The 24,485-nt window shown below is 42.5% G+C and overlaps 1 protein-coding gene across 7 annotated transcripts in view; it reads left to right on the forward strand.

Moving 5' to 3' along the window:
* The window catches only part of TENM2 (teneurin transmembrane protein 2), a 1,540,328-nt gene that overhangs the window by 1,336,664 nt on the left and 179,179 nt on the right, over positions 1-24,485 (forward strand). For all 7 annotated transcript variants that reach the window (XM_063928221.1, XM_063928223.1, XM_063928222.1 and 4 more), the window contains one exon: positions 15,298-15,444. In XM_063928221.1, coding sequence (XP_063784291.1) covers positions 15,298-15,444 — 147 coding nt within the window. The remainder of the gene's footprint in view (positions 1-15,297; positions 15,445-24,485) is intronic.

The following is a 24,485-nucleotide window of genomic DNA, read 5'->3' on the forward strand; positions in this document are numbered from 1 at the left end:
CCACACAGAAATTATTTTTAAACACATACAAAGTCGCACATGAAGCACAACAGAACTTGGCATTGTAGCAGCTGCATTGTAGCGCTTCATATACAGATTCAGTCACATAGACAGATATACAAATGTCTCACAACAAATTGATAAGTACATGTCAGCAATATAGTTATGTTGCTTCCGTTTGTTTTATTTCTGCAAGCCGAAAGGGGCTGTTTGGTGTGACTGAAACCACAGTGTTTGAGGACACATCTGTATATCAACTGTGGCAGGCATCCTGTGCTATAGAGGAAGCAGTGATAGTCTAATACCAATATTAAACATCTCACTTATGTAGGAGTTTGTTTTGGCTGAGAAATGTGTGACTAATAGGTCACTATTGTATTTTGTCATATTTTTATTAGCTAACAAGTAACATTCCTTGGAGACTGCCTAGTAAAATTGAGACTTGTCGTTTTCTTTAGTTCTTACAGGATTTAAAATTCTACCCCAGTGTTTGAAATAATGAATTCTCAGAAGAATGCTGTGTTTCCTGTAATTAAGAATCTAGCCAGATTTGAAAAGAGCCGTGAATTCAGCCGGGCCCCCACTGTACAGTCAAATGGTTTTTTTATGAATTATTAACAAGCCAGGCTATCGATAAGTGTCAGCTATTCCCAAACAAGGATGCCTCATGCCTTTACTTTTTATAGCTCTTTGGATCTCAGTGTGAGCTACATCTTTGCTCAAAACATTAATCATACACTTGCAGAAAAGCTGTAAAGGCAGAATATTGGTCTACTACACTCACAACAACTGCAGTGCTGTATGTCCTGACCTATTATCACAGATCTTTGCTGAATAAAAGAATTGGAGACTGGATATTTTTTTTTCCCAAAGAACAATGATTGTGTGCAGTGGTCATAGTAATTCCAGCACTATTACTCCTCTTGTCAATAGAAAAGAATGGCCATTTCTTCTTTGTCCTTGATGTGAGGATGCATTTTCAATCTTTGGAAGCGTGCATGTTTCCCCAATAATATACTGATCTTGCTTTTACAACTAGCCAGCTTTAGTGTTCCTTAAGATGAGTGTTCTGTGATCAGTAGAATTATATATTTAGGACTCTGTTTGGAGAATGCGAAAACAGTCACAGATTGCATGGAGACACTCCTACACCTATATATTTAGGTTCACTACGATATGCCGGCGGTCTGGGCTCCCGGCGACCAGCATACTGGCGCCGGGAGCCCGACCGCCGGCTTACCAACAGTGTGGCGAGCGCAAATGAGCCCCTTGCGGGCTCGCTGCGCTCGCCACGCTACGGGCACGGTGGCGCGCTACGCGCGCCACACTATTTTATTCTCCCTCCAGGGGGGTCGTGGACCCCCACAAGGGAGAATAAGTGTCGGTATGCCGGCTGTCGGGATCCCGGCGCCGGTATACTGTGCGCCGGGATCCCGTCAGTCGGCATACTGAAGACCACCCATATATTTTATATTCAGAAATAATAATTAGCATATTAGGCATATTTAGCTGAGAGTGTGCAATTTATTTGCATAAATAAAACACCTGTAGTTGACAGAACTACTTTGCTGGATTACACTGATCAGTTTGATGTGCGACATTTGTACATCTGTGTAAGTCTGGATCTGTGTAGGAAGGGCTACAATGTAGCTGCTACGTGTTTTTATCACGCTAAGTTCCATTGTGCTTCATCTATAACTTTGTACGTGTTTAAAACGAATTCCTGTGTAGGTAAATTCACAGCCCTGCATCTCTAGCACTCTGAGAGTTGGGATTTGCTGCATCTGCAGTGTGCTCAAGATGCAAAATGTAAATAAAAAGACGGTATGGTACATCCCTGCGGAGACGCGCTGGTTATCTCGTGCCGTATGGCGTATTGACACTAGGAGTATGAGGAAACATCTGTAATAATATGATCAAAAGAAAAGAACTACGTTAAAAAGCAAATAGTGTACATTTATAGTTACATATTATATACCAGTGACGTGCGGTATGGTCAATGGCTGGAAATGCACTAGATCCCCCCCCTTTAAAAGAAGAAGCATAGGATTCCCTTTATATTTCAGCACTCAGCACCAGGCTGAATCAGCCAGGGTGATAATGCCATAGCAGGGGTCCCCCTGCCATCACATTAACCACCCCCAAATCAGTCAGCCCAGGGCTGGAATTCCTAGGAAGTGGGAACCCCCAAATAATGAAATGGGGTTCCCCCTCCTGAACAACAACCAGCACTGGGCTGAAAGCCAATTGCTATGCTCAGCACCCCTGGGGGCCCGGGTGCAGGCTTCATGGTATAATATTGTTCTTTAAGGTGGCCTACAGGTCCCAGCAAGCCTGCCTCAGCATGCCAGCACTTGGAGAACCACAATTATGGGCCCACTGGCACCTGTAGTCCTCCTGTAAAGAAATATTAAAATAAATAAAAGACATGTTTAAAAAATGTCTATTATGCAGCATCTTCACCTAGGGGTGGAGACCTTTAAGCTCTTCTGCAAGGCCGCTGCCTCCCCAAGGCTTCTGGCATCTTCCTCCATCTTCACCTGGGGGCAACGGCCTCTTAGCTCTTTTGCAGGGCTTCCGGTGTCTTCACCTGTGGGTGTTAGTTATTAAGCTCTTTTGCATGGCCGCTGCCTTCCCAAGGTTTCTGGCATCTTCCTACTGCATCTTCACCTGGGGTGCGGTGACCTTTAAACTCTTTTGCATGGTCGCCGCCTCCCTGGGGCTTCTTGCCTCGGGAGCTCTTGCATACTCCCTCCCCGCTGGCAGACACTCCAGCCAATGCCCTGCGCTGGCTTACATAAGCCAGGAAGAGGGGGACGGGGTGATGACATGGCAAGCTGTGATTGGCTCGCGGCACCCATCTTGAATTTCAAAAATTATTCTGATCCGCCATTTTTTATATTGGAAGAACCACTACCAATCTCTGCAGAATGGCAGTCAGGGACTGGATTCTTTCGGATCCAGGCCTGCCGCTATTGGCTGCACCTCCACCATGTCCCATCTCCCCACGTATGCCCATTACCCATCCAGTGATGACAGCGGATCCATCACTGGACAGCAGATCCATTGACGGATCCCCTGGCCAATCACATCTGCCTCACTGACAGGGACATGCTTTCATATGGGTTGAAAGCATGTCCCTGTCAATTAAGCACTTCTATAGGGGCCGCTTCTCCTGCTTTAATGTGCTTTTACTGCCTGCCACCTGGGACCACCCCGCATCCTCCCCTTCACAATTGGCAGTGGGAGGCACCACTCTCGGTGCCTCTGAAACACATGTAATACTTTTATTTACATAGTAATGATTAGAATAATATAAAGCATATACTTATGAATATGTGTCATCTACTTTGTATTATTTTAATCATTAATGACAGGGTAGGCTGTGCCTCCCCTGACTGCACGTCCCTGTTATATACAAGAGATAAATCACTGATTTTGCTTTAAACAATGTAATCAACATCAAATTAATATATTACTGTATATCCAAAAAATATACAGCGTTTTTGTAAAAATAAATAAGAGAATATACTGTATCTTAATTGAAAATGTAAACACAGTGCAAATAAGAGTTGCAAAAATGATAGCAAATTAATACCCCTTTTCCACTGCCTTGAATCACCTGGGTTTTTGTTCAGTGGAAAAGTGTCCCAAAAAAAACAACAACCTGGGAAACTTGCACGGATGGACATGAACAGGACTCAGGGTAAGGGGCAGTGTAAACGGGTAACCCAGGTCATCCGACCCGGGACCCGTTTACATCATGCGGAGAGCCTATACCTCCCACACTGCAGTGTCCTGCGGTCAGTTGGAGGACAAAACTTACACTGTCTTTCCTGCTGTGCAGACAGCGGGGGTAATTGAGACCTGATCGCTTGGCAGCGATTTTTGCTGTCCTGCGATCAGATTGTCGCCGCCTACAGGGGGAGTGTATTTTAGCTGTGCAAGTGTGTGAACGCATGTGTAGCAGAGCTGTACAAACAGATTTTGTGCAGTCTCTGCGCAGCCCGGGACTTCTCAGCCTCCTCCGATTGACACTCTGCTCACTGTCCAGTCTCTGCACGGTCAACGACTACCTCACCGTCTTCTCTCCCAGTATGGGAGCTGCTCCCTCCATCAGATCAGAGGATGTCTCCCATTGCAAACGGCGGCTTTCTCCAGTACATTTGCTACACGTCCCTCTCCTCTGCAAGCACACAACTGGGCACTACAGTGGACTTTCACCGAGGATGCTCGGTGTTGCCAGCCCACGGGAGAAGTAAATTTACTACACATGCCACCTGCTCAAATAGCTGATTGCCAGGACTCATACCACTAATTAGTGGAACGTGCATGTTGCCACTGCACACATACAGAGAGTGGAGCCATGCTACTACTTAACTACACAGAGAGAATCTCCGGTTGAGACACATTGTAACAACTTACAGTTACAATTATAACAAGTGTTACAGTCGCTGGACAGTACTTCTTTTTGCTACAACATTGAGCCAACCCCATTAATACATAAGGGGGATTTCTATTGGTAGGGACACTATTGTTACTAAATAGTTTCCGGTGATTCAGAGAATATACACATATTATATATATTGTATATTTTATATATGTTCTTTATCCATTGAGGAATTTTTTTTATTACTGCATCTTTATGTGAGATTACAATGAATATTTTTAGAGATTTATATATGTCAGCTCTCCTTCTGTTTTGTTAATCCATATCCCTTCAGCGCAGCCGTTTCTTCTATCCAGCTGCGAACACATCAGGCTGATCGGGGCCGGATTTGACGTCAGTCTCCCTTTAATCGCTTGGTCCCGCCAGCATTTTTCCATACACTCCCTAAAAACGGTCAGTTGCCACCCGCAAATGCCCTCCTCCTGTCAATCTCCTTAATGGATCCTTCGCACGAACCCGACGCTGACCGGCGATCCACTTTGCAGCCATCCATCACACCTGCGCATTGCAGTGCATACTCATGCGCAGTTCAGATCTGTTCAAATCCCTGTGCAAAAAAGCAGCCTAGCGATCAGGTCTGAATTACCCCCAGCAAGCCGTAATCCGTGATGGTGCATACAGGAAGTTGGGAGGCAGCCTAGCAGCTGCCAGAGCGCTGGGCTTGCCACCATCATGACGTGGGGCAACTTCAAAGAAGGGGTGTGGCTACACCAGGGTGGTCCGTATCTGTCGGATTTCCCGGCGCTTAGAGATGATGTGCGTTCAAAGCCATTCAAAATCATCAATCAGTCCCACTATATCTGTGTAGTAGGATGTTCCATGTGATTGAATTTTTACCTTCTTGTATTCCAAATGAAAACTCCGTGTGATTATTGTAATACATATCAGCTATTAATTGCATACATTGAAAGCATAACTACAACATATACAGTAATAATTGGTTCTCTATTTTAGTTGTTTAATATATTAATTTCCTAACAACACTATGTTATATTAGTTAATTTAGTACGGGGATTAGGTTGGTGCATGCTCAGGGTTTGAGCACTGAGGTGATATAACAAAAACTGGTGGACAGTGGGCATGCCAGGGGCATGGCCTTGAGAACACATCATTGCAGCTCTGCCCCCCACTCTACAGTGCAGAGGATACGAGGGCGGGGCTGCGATGATGCAATTCAGCATGAGCCTCCCCCCCTCCCCTCACTTCCACTATAAAGCTGATGCGGGGTGCGGGCCAGATCTGGGTCACTTGCCTGCCTTTCCGGGGGGCCCAGGAGGGTCACTGATTTTTGGAAGCTGCAAATATACAGCTCCCAATATACAAGCTGCAAACAGTTAGGGCCACGGTGGGTATTGAACCCATGACCTCACTGCTGTGAGGCAGTTAGGCTAACCATTACACCTGAATGAACTTGTGGCATGCATGTAACACTGTTTAGTGACCCACTGAGACTGCTTATTTCTAGGTTTGTTAGTTAGTTTGATGAGGCACGCAGCATAACCAATCCAGTGACACCTGTAACATGCACACAGTTATACAATGTTAAAATACAACACACTTGAACATTTATTGCTTTAATATAGTGTTAGGATTAAAATTTCATTAACAAACTGAGCAAAATTAAACAATCTGTAAATTAATCTTGAAATCCTTATAAATAGCAGTATATTCATCTGTACCTTGAGACACAGGTGTTACATTTCCTACACAACACAACAATGTGTGTTATCTGTGTTTTCAGGGAAATGTATTTGTATGCTGTTTTTCCAAGTAATTGTTGGGTATTTTTAGTAAAAACTACTTATGAAATATTCACTGCAATTTACTGATAAAAAAGCATAACTTAAAGGGATTTGTCAACACCACAAAATACTAGTGCGATGCAAAAAAATCAAATTCAGTCTTTAGAAAACAGACCAATACAGAACACAGAACAGGCTGGATTTATCATGTAAATGTCTGAACCAAGCCAGCTCCGTGTTTCCACAGAATCTGCTATATTACTCACCCGGTAAAAGCAATTTGTGTGTTAGTGATTTTACATATTAAATTGCTATTGCTGCATAAATCCTGTTATATACAGTACCATGGTTTAAAGACAAATCCGCAAGCATGGAAAGAATAACAGTATTATTAATATAAGCAATATATTTCAATTATAAATTGATATATGTGTGTTAGTAACCAACTCTGTATTTTTTTTTACAAGAGAACAAAGGAAAACCGTATCTTTGTACTCATCGCAACTTCTGTCCCATAACCCTGTTCATCTCTATCATTAAATTACAAGCCCATCCTGACCTGGAATCCTGTTTTTCTCTCACCTACCCAGCATGCATCACTTTCCTCGTCCTTTATTCCTCTTGAAGTTTTCTTCCTAAATTATTTATGAGAAACATGAATCTCCAGATAAAGCTGGAAACTAATACTTCAGAGAGAGGATACGGGTGCTTCTTCAAATCTAATCTGTAAAAATATTATTTACAATATATTATGCCTGCATTTTGCTTACATTTGTCATTGATTTGATCCGTTATACCCAAAACACTGGCAGCCTGGTATTTTATTTTGTGCATTACAGATATTCCCACTGATACAAATAGGAGTTTCTGTACTATTGCCCACACTGTTTTTGCTCAAGCCAAAATTGTATGCAGAATTTTTTAATATATATTTTTCTTTATGGTATATCGTTGCCATGATTTATGCCACAATGGGGGTTATTCCGAGTTGTTCGCTCGTTGCCGATTTTCGCTATGCTGCGATTTGTTGCAAACTGTGCATGCGCAAGGCACGCAGGGCACATGCGCTTAGTTATTTAACTAAAAACTTAGCAGATTTGCTGTGGATTCTGCAGCGCTTTTCAGTCGCACTGCTGTTCGGTAAATGATTGACAGGAAAGCGGCATTTCTGGGTGGTAACTCAGCATTTTCCCGGCGTTTGCAAAAAAACGCAGGTGTGTCAGGAAAAACGCGGGAGTGGCTGGAGAAACGGGGGAGTGGCTGGCCGAACGCAGGGTGTGTTTGTGACGTCAAACCAGGAATGAAACGGACTGAGCTGATCGCAATCTGTGAGTAGGTCCGGAGCTACTCAGAAACTGCAAATAATTATTTAGTAGCAATTATGCTAATCTTTCATTCGCACTTCTGCTAAGCTAAGATACACTCCCAGAGGGCGGCGGCCTAGCGTGTGCAATGCTGCTAAAAGCAGCTAGTGAGCGAACAACTCGGAATGAGGGCCAATGTGTACAAGACTGCACATATTAGTTATGAGATGAAAAAATTCAGGTCACTTATAGAGCACCTAAGGCGAGTTCATTGGGGACAAAAAAAAACCATGGAGCAGAAAGGCAACGTGTTAAAAAAAAAAAAAACACCTAATTTGAAAATCTTACTTAAAAAATGTTTACTATCACTTTCCTCCTAGGGTGCAAAATGAAGCATGGCGAAATAATTTACTGAACATCTAAGTAAATCATTTCGCAATGCTTCATGTTGCACCCGCGGAAAATGCTAAGGGCCCATTTATTATTTATTGCATTTGCATTGCAATCTGGATGCAATATTAGTGGCCAGAATCGTATTGCAGAATGCGATGACTTCAGCGGAATGTTCAAGAAGCACCCACAGGGACACAGGCTCAGAAAGGAGCCCTTCCCTGCGATGTTCTCCCTGTGGAAGCGGGACTACACATGTACAGCGGTCATTTCTGGGACGGGTTCTGGGGACTAGATGATGGCAGGGACAATTGCTGGTAGAACATGTAAAGGGAGTAACCTCAAGTGGAGATACAATAGATTGTACATATAGTGATTTAGATCTGTATTCTTTATTGATCAACACAACATAGTTGATATTAGTCTCTGAGTGCAGTGAACACACAAGGTTACAATGTCACAATCCCATAATTGGATATACAGTGCAGAAACTCCAAGGTGACTTCACACACTCGTATAGAAAGTAAATGGTGATAATCAAAAGCCTCACTTCACATGGGATCACTGTTATATTACAGTTACGGGATCTATAATGCTTGGAATTTAAGAGTTTCATGATGAGAATTCTTTCTATCATTTGCAGCAGTATTTTAGCAGATTCTAAACTACCCATCTGTTTCTCCACACTGCTCCTGGCATCCCCTCTCCACTACATTGTATAGCAGTGCTCCTCACAGTTACTGGCACTTACACATCTGTGTGTCTTTATGATTTTCTGGGCTATCCAGATCCATGTTTCCCAACTCCACTCCTCAGGGGACCCGAACAGAGCATGTTTTCCATACTCCATGCTGAAGCACAAGTGTATTCATTACCAACTGACACATTTGGTTCCAGTTATTTCATTTCTCATTCTGTGTGGAGACCTGGAAAACATGAACTGTTAGAATTCCCTGAGTAGTGGAGCTGGGTAACACTGATATACAGTAGATTATTGGTTTCCACACCTGTATGTGACATAATAGTGCAGAAGATTACAAGAAGATCTTAAGAGTTACATTGGAAATCTATGATGACATATTAGTATTTGTTTTCATTATAGAACTCCATGGTGACTGCTAATGTATTTAAGGTGCCCATAATGGGCACATTATTTTTCTATAGGGGATAACCAATTACCAGCGGCACATTACCGCAGGTAATGATATCGCCCAGGGCTATCCTATTAGCCCCGATAAGCCAGCATGAGCTGTGGCTTACCAGGATTTTTCTGTACTGCTCCTGTCATGTGACCACTGCTGGGGGCGGGGGAAGAGGGAAGATGCAGGTCACAGCGCTGCCCCTGCTTCCCTGCCGGGGGTCTTAGCGATGAGTGCCTGCAGTTATTGGGGATTTTTTTTCACCTGCCTCAGGCATGCGAAACCAAATACCTGGAAACAGCCCTGTTTTCAAGTGAAAACGGTGCTTTTTCTCACAAAAAACACCCAGGATTCACTAAACCTGTGTGTTTTAGGGAGGAAAGCTGTTTTTTTACGGGTGATCCTAAATGGATAGGCTGTAAAAACACCATTGGCGAAACATTGGAAAAAAGTGTGAAAAACGATCTCCTCTAATAGGATACAGCGCTTAGTGTAATACTTAAGTGCCACTATCGTATCCATGCTAAAAAAATATTAAAAGAAACTATGCTGTATAACTGTATCTCATGTTCTTACTGCAATATATCAGAATAAACACTAGTAATTTATAATAGTTTATATGTAATACAGGTTGAGTATCCCTTATCCAAAATTAAAAATCACACATTTTTGAGTCCCCTACTGAGATAATAACATTTATATAATATAGTAAGCTAACTGTATATATACAGTAGATATATTATATAGCTATATAATATAATATCTGTATATATGTGTAATTATCTCAGTAGGGGACCCAAAAATGTGTGATTTTGAATTTTGGATAAGGGATACTCAACCTGTAATTGTAAACTGTCAAGATAAATGTCTTCCATCAGTGCGATACCCCTACGACAGAAGTTATAACCAGTTATATAATGATTCAGGCTTTCTGTAACCTTACACAATGTCTACTACTATGAAATACAGTAGTTTTCTAAGACATCATAAATAATTCTAGTATCATTACTGAACATGTGTTATACCACTGTACAAATACAAAAAAGAACCTTATCTTGTTATCAATGTTTTGGTTTCAATACACCTGGACACACAAGAAAGGCCACAGCTACTGTATAACACTGACAATGAGGCTGTTCCAGAATTGGGAACAAATTTTGCACCTTGGCAAAACCATGTTGCACTGCAGCTGGAGCAGATTTAAAATGTGCAGCAAGATTTATAGTGGGGAGGGGTGAATACTGGCTGGTCTCCAAATTTCACAGTAAAATAAAGCTTTACAGTATGATTGAATTTATACCCCTTGCATTGCACCCTTGTGTGTCTACGTGCAAAGCTGCTCCCAACACTGCATCAGTCCCAATATATATATATATATATATACATATACTCAGTGGTAGAAGTGGACTTGATCAAGGCCATCTAAGGATATACTGTAAGCACACTGGGCAGCTTCCTATGGCCCCATAATTCTAGGGGCCTCCGAATAGGAGTGAGCGGTGAGCACACAATCAGGGCGGTGAAGCAGCATTCTCTACCTGCCTCCTACCCTGCAGTCAGACAGTGGATGGCTATCAGCATGCTGATTGGTGGATGGCTGGAGCTATCCACCAATCAGAGTGCTGATAACCATTTACTTTATGAAAGTATTTATTATTAATTTATTACCAGTTATTTATATAGCTCACACATATTTCACAGCACTTTACAGAAGTATGTGAAGAGACGGTGCAGGACACCAGGAGGAGCATGTTATTATTATTTTTTGTATTGGTTCTTGTGAATGGGGGTGTAAGAACCCCAGTGCATTGCTTTGCCTATGGCCTACAATGCTGTTATGATGACCCTGGACAGGATCACTTCTCCTTGAGATGTAGTTATGTGACTGGCGGTCACCTACATCCCGCCCCCTCACAATCTCGACGGACTGCATGCCGACATACAGGGACCATTCCCACTCGTGGGTGTCCATGACACCCATAGAGTGGGAATAAAACCTGTGGCGAGCGCAGCGTGGCGAGCGCAGCAAGCCCACAAGGGGCTTCATTACCCTTGCCACCCCCCTTCCCCCGTCGGACATCTAAATGCCAGGATGCCGGCGTCAGACGGTCAAGCAATACACACCCCTTCTCCTTCTGATCTGATTCTAAACCTACTGAATTCCATCCACTTACATTTTCCAGCGCTGTACATACTGCTATATTATATCTGATATAGACATAATTCCTTATTTATGTTTGTTTATATACATCTTTCTGGATCCATGTATTTATTAACCAAATACAGCATTTAAAACAACAACAGCCTGTAACTTCCAAACCAGTATAGTAGCAGTCTTCTCCACAAAAGGTTTTTTGGTAATGAAACATTTGTCTTCAGAGATAATGATCAAAGAATAGAGTACATATTAACACAATATGCAGGGAATGTTCTACATTCCATAGTAATTATGTGAAATGGTTCTGGTTGAATAGCTCTGTGAGAAGTTAGTTGTTTGAAGGCATTGATCTTTCTATCATAGACTCCTTCTTTTATTATAATAACAATAAAATCAAGCATAATCAGTTCTAACTTACAAGTGGAATAACTCTTACTCTGTGAAGTATTACACAATGAATTAAATCATTTCTAAACCATTTATAGTGCTTTTATAACATAAAAGGCTTTTGAGGTGCTCGTCCGACTCCACAGCTTGTAGGTCTCATTGACTGGCTTTTTACCCGGCATGTTTCAGTGATAATTAGGTCACTAAGTGAAGATATCTTCTTAGTTGGGGAGCACAAACAGAACACTGCAAGTGCTTAAAACTTTAACACTTCATTTTACATACGAGTACTATGATGTCTCTACACTGTGGAACAGTGTTACCTTTATTATTAGAACTCATGCCATAATGTTTATTGTGTTGTGATGGGCAATGTCCATAAGAAGCCTGTTTTTTTCGGTCTTTATCGGAGTAACCATTGTGACAAGAGTGTAGGGGAAGTAAGGTCTGCCATTCCTAGACAACAGGCATAATAAAGTACCTTATATAATCATGCCTGGATGTTGCATGTCACTGCAACATGGCGCGCTCTTACTGGGTCCAGATGCTCTGGTCTCAGCTCTCCTCTCCAGCTGAGCTTCCATGCTGCTGTGGATTCTTCTGCTCTTCAGCTGGATCTCTGATTCAGACTTGTTTTCATGTCACCACTTAGGTCACAAATTCAAGTAGCCCAGCCTACTTAAACTTGCCACTGTATTAGGTCTCTTTCTTTCATCTCCAGAGTTACAACTCCTGCGGTTCCAGTGTGATATTAGGCAGTTCTTGTCCTGGCTTGCTGTGACTTCTCTACTTCATTTCAATTATGGTCATTTTTTTGTGGATAGTAGATAATAAGTCCTCCCAATAGATGATTTTCCATGCTTATGTATAGGAAACATAACTATGTTAAATAGATTCCTGGGGTGGAGAGATACAGTATACCATCATTATAGCAACTTTATGCGGCTGTGGCACTTTCATATCTATGGAGCACATTTGACAAAAAAAACCCAAAAAACATTAATACATAATATGGAAAGTATTGCGTTGTTGTATTTGTCCCTTTAAGAAATAAGCCTGTCCTTGGACAGACCACAGCGGATGTCCTTTCTAGTCAACGCCTCTGTGGTACTGTATGTGTCAAAAACTCTCAAACTAGGTAGCACAAACAAAGCAGGTCTCTGCAAAATCCAGCAACCTGTATTAACCTCTTGTTTGTTGAGAGGGGAGAGTGCTCTGCACTGCCTTTCCCTCTCGGTGGTCTCTGGATCCCTTTGGTGCTCTGTGTTATGTAGATGGAGGCGCAGCACAGACGTGACTGAGGATTGCGGCTGCATAAGCATGGCTTCTCCGCGTGTCTTGTCTTCTCTCCTCCATCCCCTGTTGCTGCCCCATAGCACCTGCATTTGGCTTACAAATACATATACTGTATATCAATATAAAAGATTCCTCTCTGTGGGAAGTAACTAACTATAGGAAGATCCAGGCTCCGAATGTTGTGTCTAGTCCCGCTATACACACCTACAGTGTGTCAGCAGGGACATTGTGAGCAGAGTACCGTATCAAAGTTATGGCACCTGAAACATAATCTTAATAAAATGGCTGAGGTAGAAACATCGGAAAATATTCCATTCAGTCTATAAACTCTCTGATGTTATTGTATATTAAATAAAGTAGTTGTTTTCAAATTGTGTAAAAAACGCCTCCTTACCCGCCAATAAAAATAATTAATTTTACTGTATATTCCAGGTTACATTTATATGTTAATTCTAATGTGGTCTTTAATGTCCACCAAACTCATGTCAAGGGCTAAATTTTGCCATCAAAATATATTTTCTCTGTTTTAATGGCATGTCTGACTCATTTCCCAAAACTCTCAAATTAAAAAGCAAAATCACATTGCATTTAAATTTAATATCATTCTAAAGCAAAGCAGTGTGCAGAGCATCAGGGAAAGATTTAAATATAGCAGTATAATAATAACGACAAGACATAAATAAGACTGACCATAACTACATACATGAATAAATCCTGTGTGTTAGATTGCAGTGTCCTCTTGACCTCTACACTTAAATCTTTGGTGTGACAGAATATTTTCTCATCTATACTGTCCTTGTAGTTTTGTTTTAGTAGTAGATTTTTTTGGTATGCAGCAAACCCATAATTGTATGCAATATTCACATTTTACTACACTACAACATAAACTAATTTGTCTCTATCAGCAAACTGCAGGCACCAGCATACCATAATAATAATTGTTTATAATTATATAGTCCGGTTACTATAGCGCTACGATACATATGACATAGCACATAAAAAGCCCAAAGGTTCAGATTCAGGATAGAGAATGAATTCTGCCGATAATGTTTTCCCAGGTTTTAAAGCAATAAGTATCACTTACCCATTCACTTGCTATTATTGCCAGGGCTCAGTAAGACATTAAAATGTCGACAGAAACAATGTTCAGCATGTGCCATGGTCTCAACGTTGACCATGTTGACATTCATATTGTAGACAGTGAAGAAATGTCGACATGATAGACTGTTGACAAGTTGCCCTGGTGTACCAGCAGTGACTTACCTGTTCCTGACAGCTGCAGTGGCTCCAGCAGCATCTTCTGGGTCATGGTGGTCATGTGACCATCACTTCCAGGTCAGACCGCTGATCCCCCTTGTTCTGGTAAGTATTTCTACCTTAACCCTCTCTCTAGTGCAGTGATTCCCAAGTTCGGTCTTGAAGGACACCCAACAGTTTATGTTTTCCTGGTCACCGAAGCAGGTGCACAGGTGTATTCATTACTCACTGATACATTTTAAAAGATCCAGAGGTGGAGCTAATTATTTCACTTGTGATTCTGTGAGGAGACCTGGAAAACATGAACTGTTGGGGGTCTTTGAGGACCAAGTTTTGGAACCTCTGCTTTAGTACCTAACCTTCCCGCCTGCACCCTAACCCTATTGTCGACATTCTGACGATGTTGACAATTCACCTGTCAAAATTTTGAGAATATTGAAATTTTAACAGTCAACATTATTATTATAAGCATTTTGACTACATCCAATAAATTATACACACTAACTTTGAAGTAATAGTAAACTTGATATTTTGATATAGTGTAGCTAAGGCTAACCTTTACACCATCTTACTATATGGAAACAATTTGAATTCATTTAAAGAGTCACACCAATTTCTGTCATATTTCTGCAAGAGTCCATTTTATATCTCAAGTCATTAACTTATATAAATAGATCATTTTCCTAACTAGCCGCAATTGTTGGTGCCGCAGCTTTCAACTGATTAACTAGATATTACAGCAGTAGCTGTATGTCAGCATATGTTCACTTTTATCCTAGTGTATGATCTGCACAGATATCTCTCACGTGAAATTATAATATGTATTTCCAGCTTTCTTGTGTAGTTTGACAGTATATTATACTGTAAATATGACTTCTAGACTGTGTATATCCAACTGGACATTTCTTTACTGAATGCTATAGGGCTGGTAGCTTGCGTTTGTATTTTGTAATAGGCAAGAGTAAGTGATATCCATTTTCTAAAGTGTACAGTACATACAGCTGTAGTTGATATGGCTGCCTAATGTTGATTTAAGATGCATCCAACCAAGCATAGCTGTGGCTGATGGAAGATCAATTTTCAGGCATGGATTAATTTTATCATCTATTCAGACCACAGTCATCTAGTCCAGATCGCTATCTTTTATACTTATCTTCTTCCTTTCTTCAACCAGATGGCTGCCCTGATCTTTGCAATGGCAATGGGAGATGCACACTCGGTCAGAACAGCTGGCAGTGTATCTGCCAGACCGGCTGGAGAGGGTCTGGATGCAATGTTGCCATGGAAACTTCTTGTGCTGATAACAAGGATAATGAGGGAGGTGAGCAAAAGTCTTCCATTTAAAATCCCTAAAGAACAGAAGGTTATATGTTCTCTTTAGATATGAGTGATATACTGACAAAAATCCGCTGTTTTCCAAAAATACTGATTTACAAATGAAGTCAGGTAAATATACTGCAGTCATCAATAATTTGCAGTGCTGTGTGAGCTGTTTCATTACTAGTTTATTGATTTGCAATGACATTTATTCCTCATAATGTTATAGACTGGAGTTGAAAATTGAAAAAACATTGGCATATTGTGGGACATTCAATGTAACCCATTCAGTGACACTCCTAATGTCAATTGTTTAAGTTTCAATTGGCTTCTACAAAATCCAATGCATTTGGGCCACACATTATTGATTTTCTCAGAAATGCCTTGAGGGTCCCCACACACACTTATTGCCACCAGTCATTATTCTAATGTTCTTTTAAATCAAGCAAAGTAATGCACTCAGATGCACTCAGGGTCTATGTACTAAGTTTTGGAGAGAGATACAGTGGACAGAGATAAACTACCAGCCAATCAACTCCTAACTGTCATGTTATAGGCTGTAGGCCTGATTTATGTTTGTAAGTTAAGCAAAAAAAGCAAGCAACTGGGTAAAACTGTTTTGCACTGGCAGATGTAACATGTGCAGAGAGATTTAGATATGGTTGGAGTGCGTTCAAACTCAAATCTAAATGACAGTGTAAAACTAAAACTACCTAACATTTGTGGCTATATGCAAAAGCAGACAGTATTTACCCTGCACAGAAAAAATATTAATGTGTTTGCTTCCCTTGCATGGCAACATCATTTGTTCCAGACTTTTTTTTGCTTTTCTTACAACCATTAATCAGGCCCTGTGTTTGAAAAATGACAATTACTGTAGAAGCTGGTTGGTTGGTACTTTTAGTGCGTAACAAAATATACAATCTAAGTTGCGTTAGGACTATGTTTCTGAAATTATGACTTTATTCAGGGACTAATTCTCTCTTTTAAAGTGTAACTAAGCCTAAATATTATTTCATAAGTACTAGCAGAAAATGATCTCAAGTGTTAATTTTTTTGGATATTAAAAAATCCTGCTGCCATATATATGTGAATGTCTATCCCATATTGATAATGCTATTTTATTTGGTAGATTAGCAATGCTGTTCACAGCATTACATAAATGGACATGTATGGATGACATGTTACTGATTACTGCCCACTTTAGACTAAGAGCCATATTGGTAATAAACACCTCTCCCTCTGGACATCAGTTCCCTCTCTCCTGCCTGCTGTCAGGCAGAGTAGAGGTGTCTTGTTGTGGGCATTGTCCTAGCGGCTGAACACATCACATATTAGCACCATACCATACATTGTGCTGATATGTGAGAGAGACCAGCTGAACATACCTCCCATTAAAGGTGGGTCATAACCTCCCAGGGTGTCCAGCACCCCCCAGGGTTTCCAGCACTCCAGAGGCACTAGGCAGCCCACAATCACCTTCCTCTCCCCTAAGACCACCCAGCATGCACCTCCTGCTGTCATGTGTAGCACTGAAATCTTCTTATGTTGGAAGACCTTCTTAAGTAGGAACTATTCGATCTAAATTGATATAGGTGGTAGTTACTGTATGTGTCAATGTAGAAATGGGCATAAAAGGTGGTGGGTGATGAAGGGGTCCCAAAACTATTCCTGTACATGACCCCAGTGCATGTGTTCGGCCCTTCACATTGACATTATAATATAGGGCCTAATTCAGACCTGGTTGCACGCAGGCTATTTTTTGCACTGCTGCGACCAGGTAATCGCCACCTACAGGGGGAGAGGGTAAGGGCTTTGCAGGGGTGCAATGGGCTGTGCAGTTTCAGCACAGCCCAGGACTTACTCAGCCGCTGTGATGATCAGGGCCGGCGGTGACGTCAGGATCCCTCCTCTGCAACGGCTGGGCACGCCTGCGTTTTATTCACGACACTCCCAGAAAACGGTCAGTTGCCGCCCAGGAACGCCTTCTGCCTGTCAATCTTCTTGTGATCGCCCCTGCGATTACTTTCATCGTTGAAACCGTCTCTCTCTGGCGACACCCATCGCCGGGCAGCGACGCACCTACACATTGCGGGTCACACGCATGCACAGTTCAGACCCGTTTGCATGGCTGCGAGAAAATGCAGCATGCGAACGGGCCTAAATGAGTTTCATAGTTATCTTTACTATAAATGAATAACAGGAACATCCACTTTCAGTGAGATCCTCAAGTCAGTAAAGAATGAGATTGTGATAAAGATATACATTTGTTTTAAGATCAATTTATCACTTTCAAATGTATTAGAGGTTCTTTGGAATAATTTTTATTTTGGATTATGTGTAAGATATAATGGTTGTGTTTCCCATAAGCATCTTTCAAAACATGGCATTGTCTAATACATACTTGCTAAATATTTATCATGTAATCAGAATGTCACTGTGTTGTTTACAGTATATGGGTGCTATGTGTCAGGTATATATGGAGGAAGAGCCCACTGCCTTCTTTTGGCCAGTTTGTGTGACAGTCTGCTGAGTGGACAGGGATGGTGATGTCAGCTGTGGGGTGAGGAGGTGCCCCAGAGGAGTATGGGAGAGCTGAGTCAATTAAAAACATGGTGATACAGTCTATCATTACTGTGAGCTGTGTTGCAGCATACTCTCCCCTCCTCTATACTCCAGCACGCTCCATCACCTGTAGGGTGTCAGTGATCATCTATACAGTGCGTCAATCTAGCTAATAACTACATATAACATGGGTAATTCAGACCTGATTGCTGGTTAACGATTTTTGCAGCCCTGCGATCGGATAGTCGCCGCCTACGGGGGGAAGTGTATTTTAGCTGTGCAAGTGTGCAAACGCATGTGTAGCAGAGCTGTACAAACTGATTTGTACACTTCAGCCTGTCAGGGGCCGGAATTGACGTCAGGAACCCTCCCTGCAAACGCTTGGACATGCCTGCATTTTAACAAACACTCCCAGAAAACGGTCAGTTGACACCCACAAATGCCCTCTTCCTGTCAATCTCCTTGCGATTGCCCGTGCATTGAAAAATTTGACACCATCCCCTCTGACTGGCGATCCTTGTTGCTGTGGTTCGTCACGCCTGCGCACAGCGGTGCATATGTATGCGCATTTCAGATCTGATCGCAGGCTGTGAGAAAATGCAGCCTAGCGAACAGGTCTGAATCAGCCCCATAGTGTAGCACTCTGCGCCCAAGATGGAGCACTGGGAATCTTTGTACTGTAGTATTTTCACGTCTTGCTACTTTATTCTTCTGCACAAATATAGGTAACTTACTATTTAACATTCAGCACAAATCATTTTGGGACATTTCGTACAGATTGGTTTAGGAGATTCCAAGAAGAGAACATACTGAATTTCCCTTGAAGACTTTAGCAGCAAGATAATATAAGAACAACCTTCTTCTTAGAGTGTAATCAGTAGAGAAGTCACATTGTGCATTTCATGTAGCAGCTTTTGTTCTGAGTAAAATCTCACCTGAAGTTTGTCTAGCTATATTCCTAAGTAACATTTTAGTTTTTATAATAAGACGCGTTCAGCCCGATCACACACGTCCACTTAAAGAAATAAAAATGAAATAAAAATTCTTGTACAAACTAGTGATTACATACTTGCAAAATTGCATTTGCTTTCCCTGTTCCCCCACTGGTTTGGCCATCAGCATAGAAACAGCCTCTCCTTTGCCATATGTGGCAATGATGACAGATTCACTTCCTGAACTGAAAACCGTGTTGGATACCTTTCTAAGAATAAATGGCACTGTGAGGTAGATTTTTTTTTTGTCGTTATGGGGGAGAAGTGCATGCTATGTATGGGGCGGTGTGGGCAAGTGGGCGCTACATATAAGATAGCACGCCAATATGCAGGGCAATGTATGCAGTGGCACTGACCGTACCGACACCTGCAGTTATCGATGTCGACAGTTGCAGATGTTGTTGTCCATACACCAATGCACTATCCCTGGCTGTCAGCTCCGACTGTGCATACCAAAGTACAATAAAGTTGTTGTTTTTATTCAAAAGCCACTGGGGCTGCTGGGTAAAGCTGACCATTGCATGTGTGTCATGACGCTGCCGGACAATTCTACAAATATGCCACTTTGAGAATTGCCACATGCGACTTGGTCACTTTGGACACATGGGATTAATTAAACACCTTAGCTGCCACCACCTGTCACACACACACTGCAATACTTAGAAAAGTAGGTAGACGTGGGCCACACGAGGCCCTGGTTCATAAGAATCGCAGGATCAGAACTGTTGTGGGGGAGTTTCACAGAATAGCTCTGGTCATCTCCAACATATAGTTGAGTCCCCAAGAGATGCACTCTCTATCCCCGTGAGACAGATATAGTCCTCAGCTCCAGCAGGCCCCCACTCTTGGGATTTTTAACTACTTCCCTGCTGGATACTAAACATACACAATTTTTACATACTTGGTGCTTGGCAACAGGCAGGGGGGAGGGGGTGAAGCCAAAAGTCATACTGTATGAATCTCTTTCAAAGAGAGTGAGGTCTGGGATCTGCTTGTCACATCTTCCTAAGCATGGAGTTGTGGATTGAAGTTCTAGAGGTTTATGACGCTAACCAGGAAATAGGATTCCTGAACATTTCTGTCAGGACATTGGTCACCTTTCCCTGGTCTGTTTACAGAGCCCCCCTGTTGACATAACAAACTAATTGGGCTTATCAGACCTCAATGTCCAGAGCGTGGCAATATCTGCTTTGAACACATGCTTTTGATGTAGAAATGCAATCCCCTTTTACACCCTCATGTCAGACCACAGATACTTTATATTTTGGACAATACACCACTCTGAGGTCAGCTCACAGGAGAAATTGTGATTTCCCTGACATCTCCCTCTTATCAGTATTTATAACCTCTGGTCTGGTCATTGCTTTCATCCCAAACTTTATGGTCTGTAGATCTCCCCCCAGCCTAGATGCATGGAGGGCAAATGCAGGACATCGCCTGTCAGCCATTTTGTCACATCTAAGCTGAAAGAATACAAAATTATAAATACACAGTCACTTGAAAACATTGTTGGTGATTATTTCTGCAGGTAATCACCACACCTTAGATCACATATAATTTGTGATCCTCCTTTCTGTTTTAAACATGACAATGTGCAAAGGCTTTGCAAGCGCCAGTCACAAACTGGTAGAGGGAGAGTGGAGTTCACCAGGCAGGTGAGTTACCACTCTCCTTCTTCAACAGAGCAGGGCCTCATACATGCCGTTGTTGTGAGAACCCGCTTCACCATGATCCGAAGGTGAAGCGGGTCTGTTTAGACTGGGATGGTACACCTGTTAAATCATAACGCAGGGTCCTAAGGTGAACTCAGGGAGGACAGACACCTCCCGTGGAGCAGAAGGGCAAAAGCTTTGTTCGACAACTGCCAAACTGTGCCGTACAGATGTACAAAAAAAATACTTCCTGACACCAGAAATGACAATCTCATGAATTCCTTGGATAAAATGCCCCCCCCCCCCCTTAAAGTTGTGATGTACTAATTATAGTTACACACACTGGTGGAGATGTACTGTATTAAAATACATGCGTGGGTATTGGTAGCGCCCATACCCTCAGTAATCCAAAATTGGGCACGATGAGGGCAATGTTTTTTTTGGAGAAAACCTTGCGCCCAATGGAATTCCCATCATAGATACAGTAGCTGTCTGTCACATTTTTCTGGAATAATGGATGATAATATAAAACATTTATATAACAAATTTAAGCAATTTATATAACCAATGTTATATGGTTTTGCCATCAATGGCGGAGATCAAATGGTTCTCCACCATCGATGGGACAGAGCTCCCTGATGTTTTTTTAACGTAGTGCCGGGACATGGAGCCTAGCTTTGTACCTGACGGTCCTGAAAAGCCCCGCCCCACGCTCTGATTAGCCCGCAGCCCAGTTAGTAATAGAGCATTAATGCCGGCAGAGGGGGGGGACCACAATGGATGAGGCTGCACATGGGCCTCCTCCTCTCTTAAAACACAGCTGGTGAGAATGTATTGTTTTTATCAACTTAGAGAAAGTGTGTCAGTGTGCACTGTGTGTATATTGTACTTGAGTGTGTCACACTGTGTATTTTGCATATGAGAGTGTGACAATGCCTGGGGGCCCACCTCCTCCTCTAAGAATCAGGTTCCAGACTGTGTACTTGAGTTACACATTATACATATTGTATGTTACCTTATCCTGCATAGGATTATGGTGTATTTTCTATGGGATGCAGTTAAATTGATGGCAGTTGGGATCCCAGCGGTCAGGATACCGACGCCGGAATTCCGACTGCCAACAATGCCGACAGCAAGAATCCCGGCTCACAGGGGCTATTCCCACTTGTGGGTGTCCACGAAACCCATACAGTGGGAAATGAACCTGAGTTGAGCACAGCGAGTAACCGAGCCCACAGCATGGCGAGTGCAGCGAGCCCGCAGCGTGGCGAGCCCGCAAGGGGACTCTCTGCACACACCCTGCTGCCGGCATACTAACGGCCGGTATGTTATTGTCTGAATACTGACGGCCAGCATCCCGACCGTCGGTATTACATACTGATCCCTTTTCTACAGTGCATTGCTGTTATTAATCTGGTACATTGCACGTGCTATCAGTATTTACTGCATATATTATCAAGGGGCCCAGATCATGCAATCTGCCCGACACTGGCTGCACTATTAGCAGAGTTTAGAGTATGCTTCTAGCTTCACCTCTGCCAATGGAGCTCACGCTTCTTAAATCTTTATTCACTCTGTGTCCAACAGCCGAAAGCAAAACATTTGTCAAAACATGTACGATTGCAAAACATAGGTCAGTTGTCCCCATCTATCCCAATCTATTTATGTATGTAACTTACTAGCAATGGAATTATGTGCCTGATAATGGTGACAGCCCATAAGAGAAAGGATTAATTTCCAATTGTTACAGATATGATATATGAAATGTTTAGTTTTGTTTATCTTCTAAATTTAATAAACTAAAAAATGATAATATCACACCAGTGCCTACATTGGTCACATAACCTCCCATGCAGGAATAGTTCTAATGCTTCACTTTGTTAGAAGTAGAAAGATTAGACAGACTATCTGCTTTTGGTGCCAATGTTCCATTGATATACAAACAGTTTTTCCAAAATTCTGCTTCAACTAATCCATTCTATGTGCTGCCATTTGAAGCTGAAATTGCTCCACCATGCACTATGAATCGACAGATTGTGCTCAGGAATTAGACAAATCTGCTCAATTCTCTCTTGTTTATAAGCCAACTTAGATGAGAACTTTAGTCTGATTATGTGGGGTTAGCAGGACTTAGAATAGCTTATTATGAATGGTCAGTGTTTAATTACCTAAATACTCTAGGGAAATTAATTCAAAACAAAGATGGGTGTTATTAAAAGGACCTTCAGGCAACATAGAAACATTTTATAAAAAGGATTTATTTAAATTTTATTTGAAAACATATGTGCATGAGGCATTCCGCTCAGAGGGGGTCATTCCGAGTTGTTCGCTCGCTAGCTGATTTTAGCAGCATTGCACACGCTAGGCCGCCGCCCTCTGGGAGTGTATCTTAGCATAGCAGAATTGCAAACGAAAGATTAGCAGAAGTGCGAATAGAAAATTCTTAGCAGTTTCTGAGTAGCTCGAGACTTACTCCTACACTGCGATCAGCTCAGGCCGTTTCGTTCCTGGTTTGACGTCACAAACACGCCCTGTGTTCGCCCAGCCACTCCCCCGTTTCTCCAGACACTCCCGCGTTTTTCCCTGACACGCCAGCGTTTTTTAGCCAATGCCGGGAAAACGCTGAGTTACCACCCAGAAACGCCCCTTTCCTGTCAATCATTTACCGAACACCAGTGCAACTGAAAAGCGCCGCAGACGCTACAGCAAAACAGCTAAGTTTTTAGTAAAATAACTAAGCGCATGCGCTCTGCGTACCTTGCGCATGCGCAGTTAGCGACTAATTGCACTATAGCGAAAATCGGCAACGAGCGAACAACTCGGAATGACCCCCAGAGAGCGTTATACAGTATCTAGTATTGAGATTTCATTTATAATTGGGAGCAGCTATTTTGCTCACTTCCACTTGCTCTTAAAATGGGGAACCACATCAAGCTCTTTTGTGTGTGAATGGTAGCAATGCATAGAATCATTGTGAGCATGATTACAATGTTTACAATGTCAAAGAACATTAATATACAGTAGATCTCTGCTAAGTTATTACGTTTACAATATGTGTCTATGAATTCTCTATATTAAAATGTAGTTGAACCTGTAATTCGATAGTATCCCAATTTAAGAGGATGGTATGGTAAGCCTGGTATAAAGTGGTCTGGAGGGCATTATGTGTTGGCTATGTTATCCCAGTGGTCGGGATGCCGGCTGTCACATGATTGGCAGTAGCATCCCGACATTGATGATCCCAACACCTGATGTGGTAAGTGTTCTACCCATCCACCGTAACCTACCCTAACCCTTCTGGGGTGGCAGCTATGGCTAACCCTATGGGGGTGGCGGCCACGGCTAACCTGCGGGGAGTGGCGGCTATGGCTAAGCAAACCCAAGGCCCTAACCTCCTGCGGGGAGTGGCGGCTATGGCTAAGCAAACCCTAGACCCTAAACCCCCGTGTTCCTAGCCCCAACCTTCTCCACCGCCCCCCCCCCCCCCCCGGACTTTATCCGTACCATAATACTCACCTTCAAGATGTCTGTTGTCGGTGACCTGGCGTTGGTCACCTGAGTGGTGTCAGTATTCCAGTGTCAGTCCCATGACCACCCGCATCCCGACCACTGGGATGCCGGAAGCATCCTGGCATTATAGTGTTACATAATGTGAAGTGGGGCACTGTAATTTTACACAATATGAACTTGCATATGCCTGAAGGGCTGATGAGCAGGTGGGCTGGTCCAGTCCCTCAGAGAGCTGGGAAGGCCGCGCGCAGCGCAGCCTTCGGCTATCTGGTTGAGCCCCCCCCACCGGTCTCCATGGAAATGGGGGCGTGCCGCGCGTTCACGCC

This window comes from Pseudophryne corroboree, chromosome 6 (assembly GCF_028390025.1).
Source record: "Pseudophryne corroboree isolate aPseCor3 chromosome 6, aPseCor3.hap2, whole genome shotgun sequence".
NCBI classification, from domain to species: Eukaryota; Metazoa; Chordata; class Amphibia; order Anura; family Myobatrachidae; genus Pseudophryne; species Pseudophryne corroboree.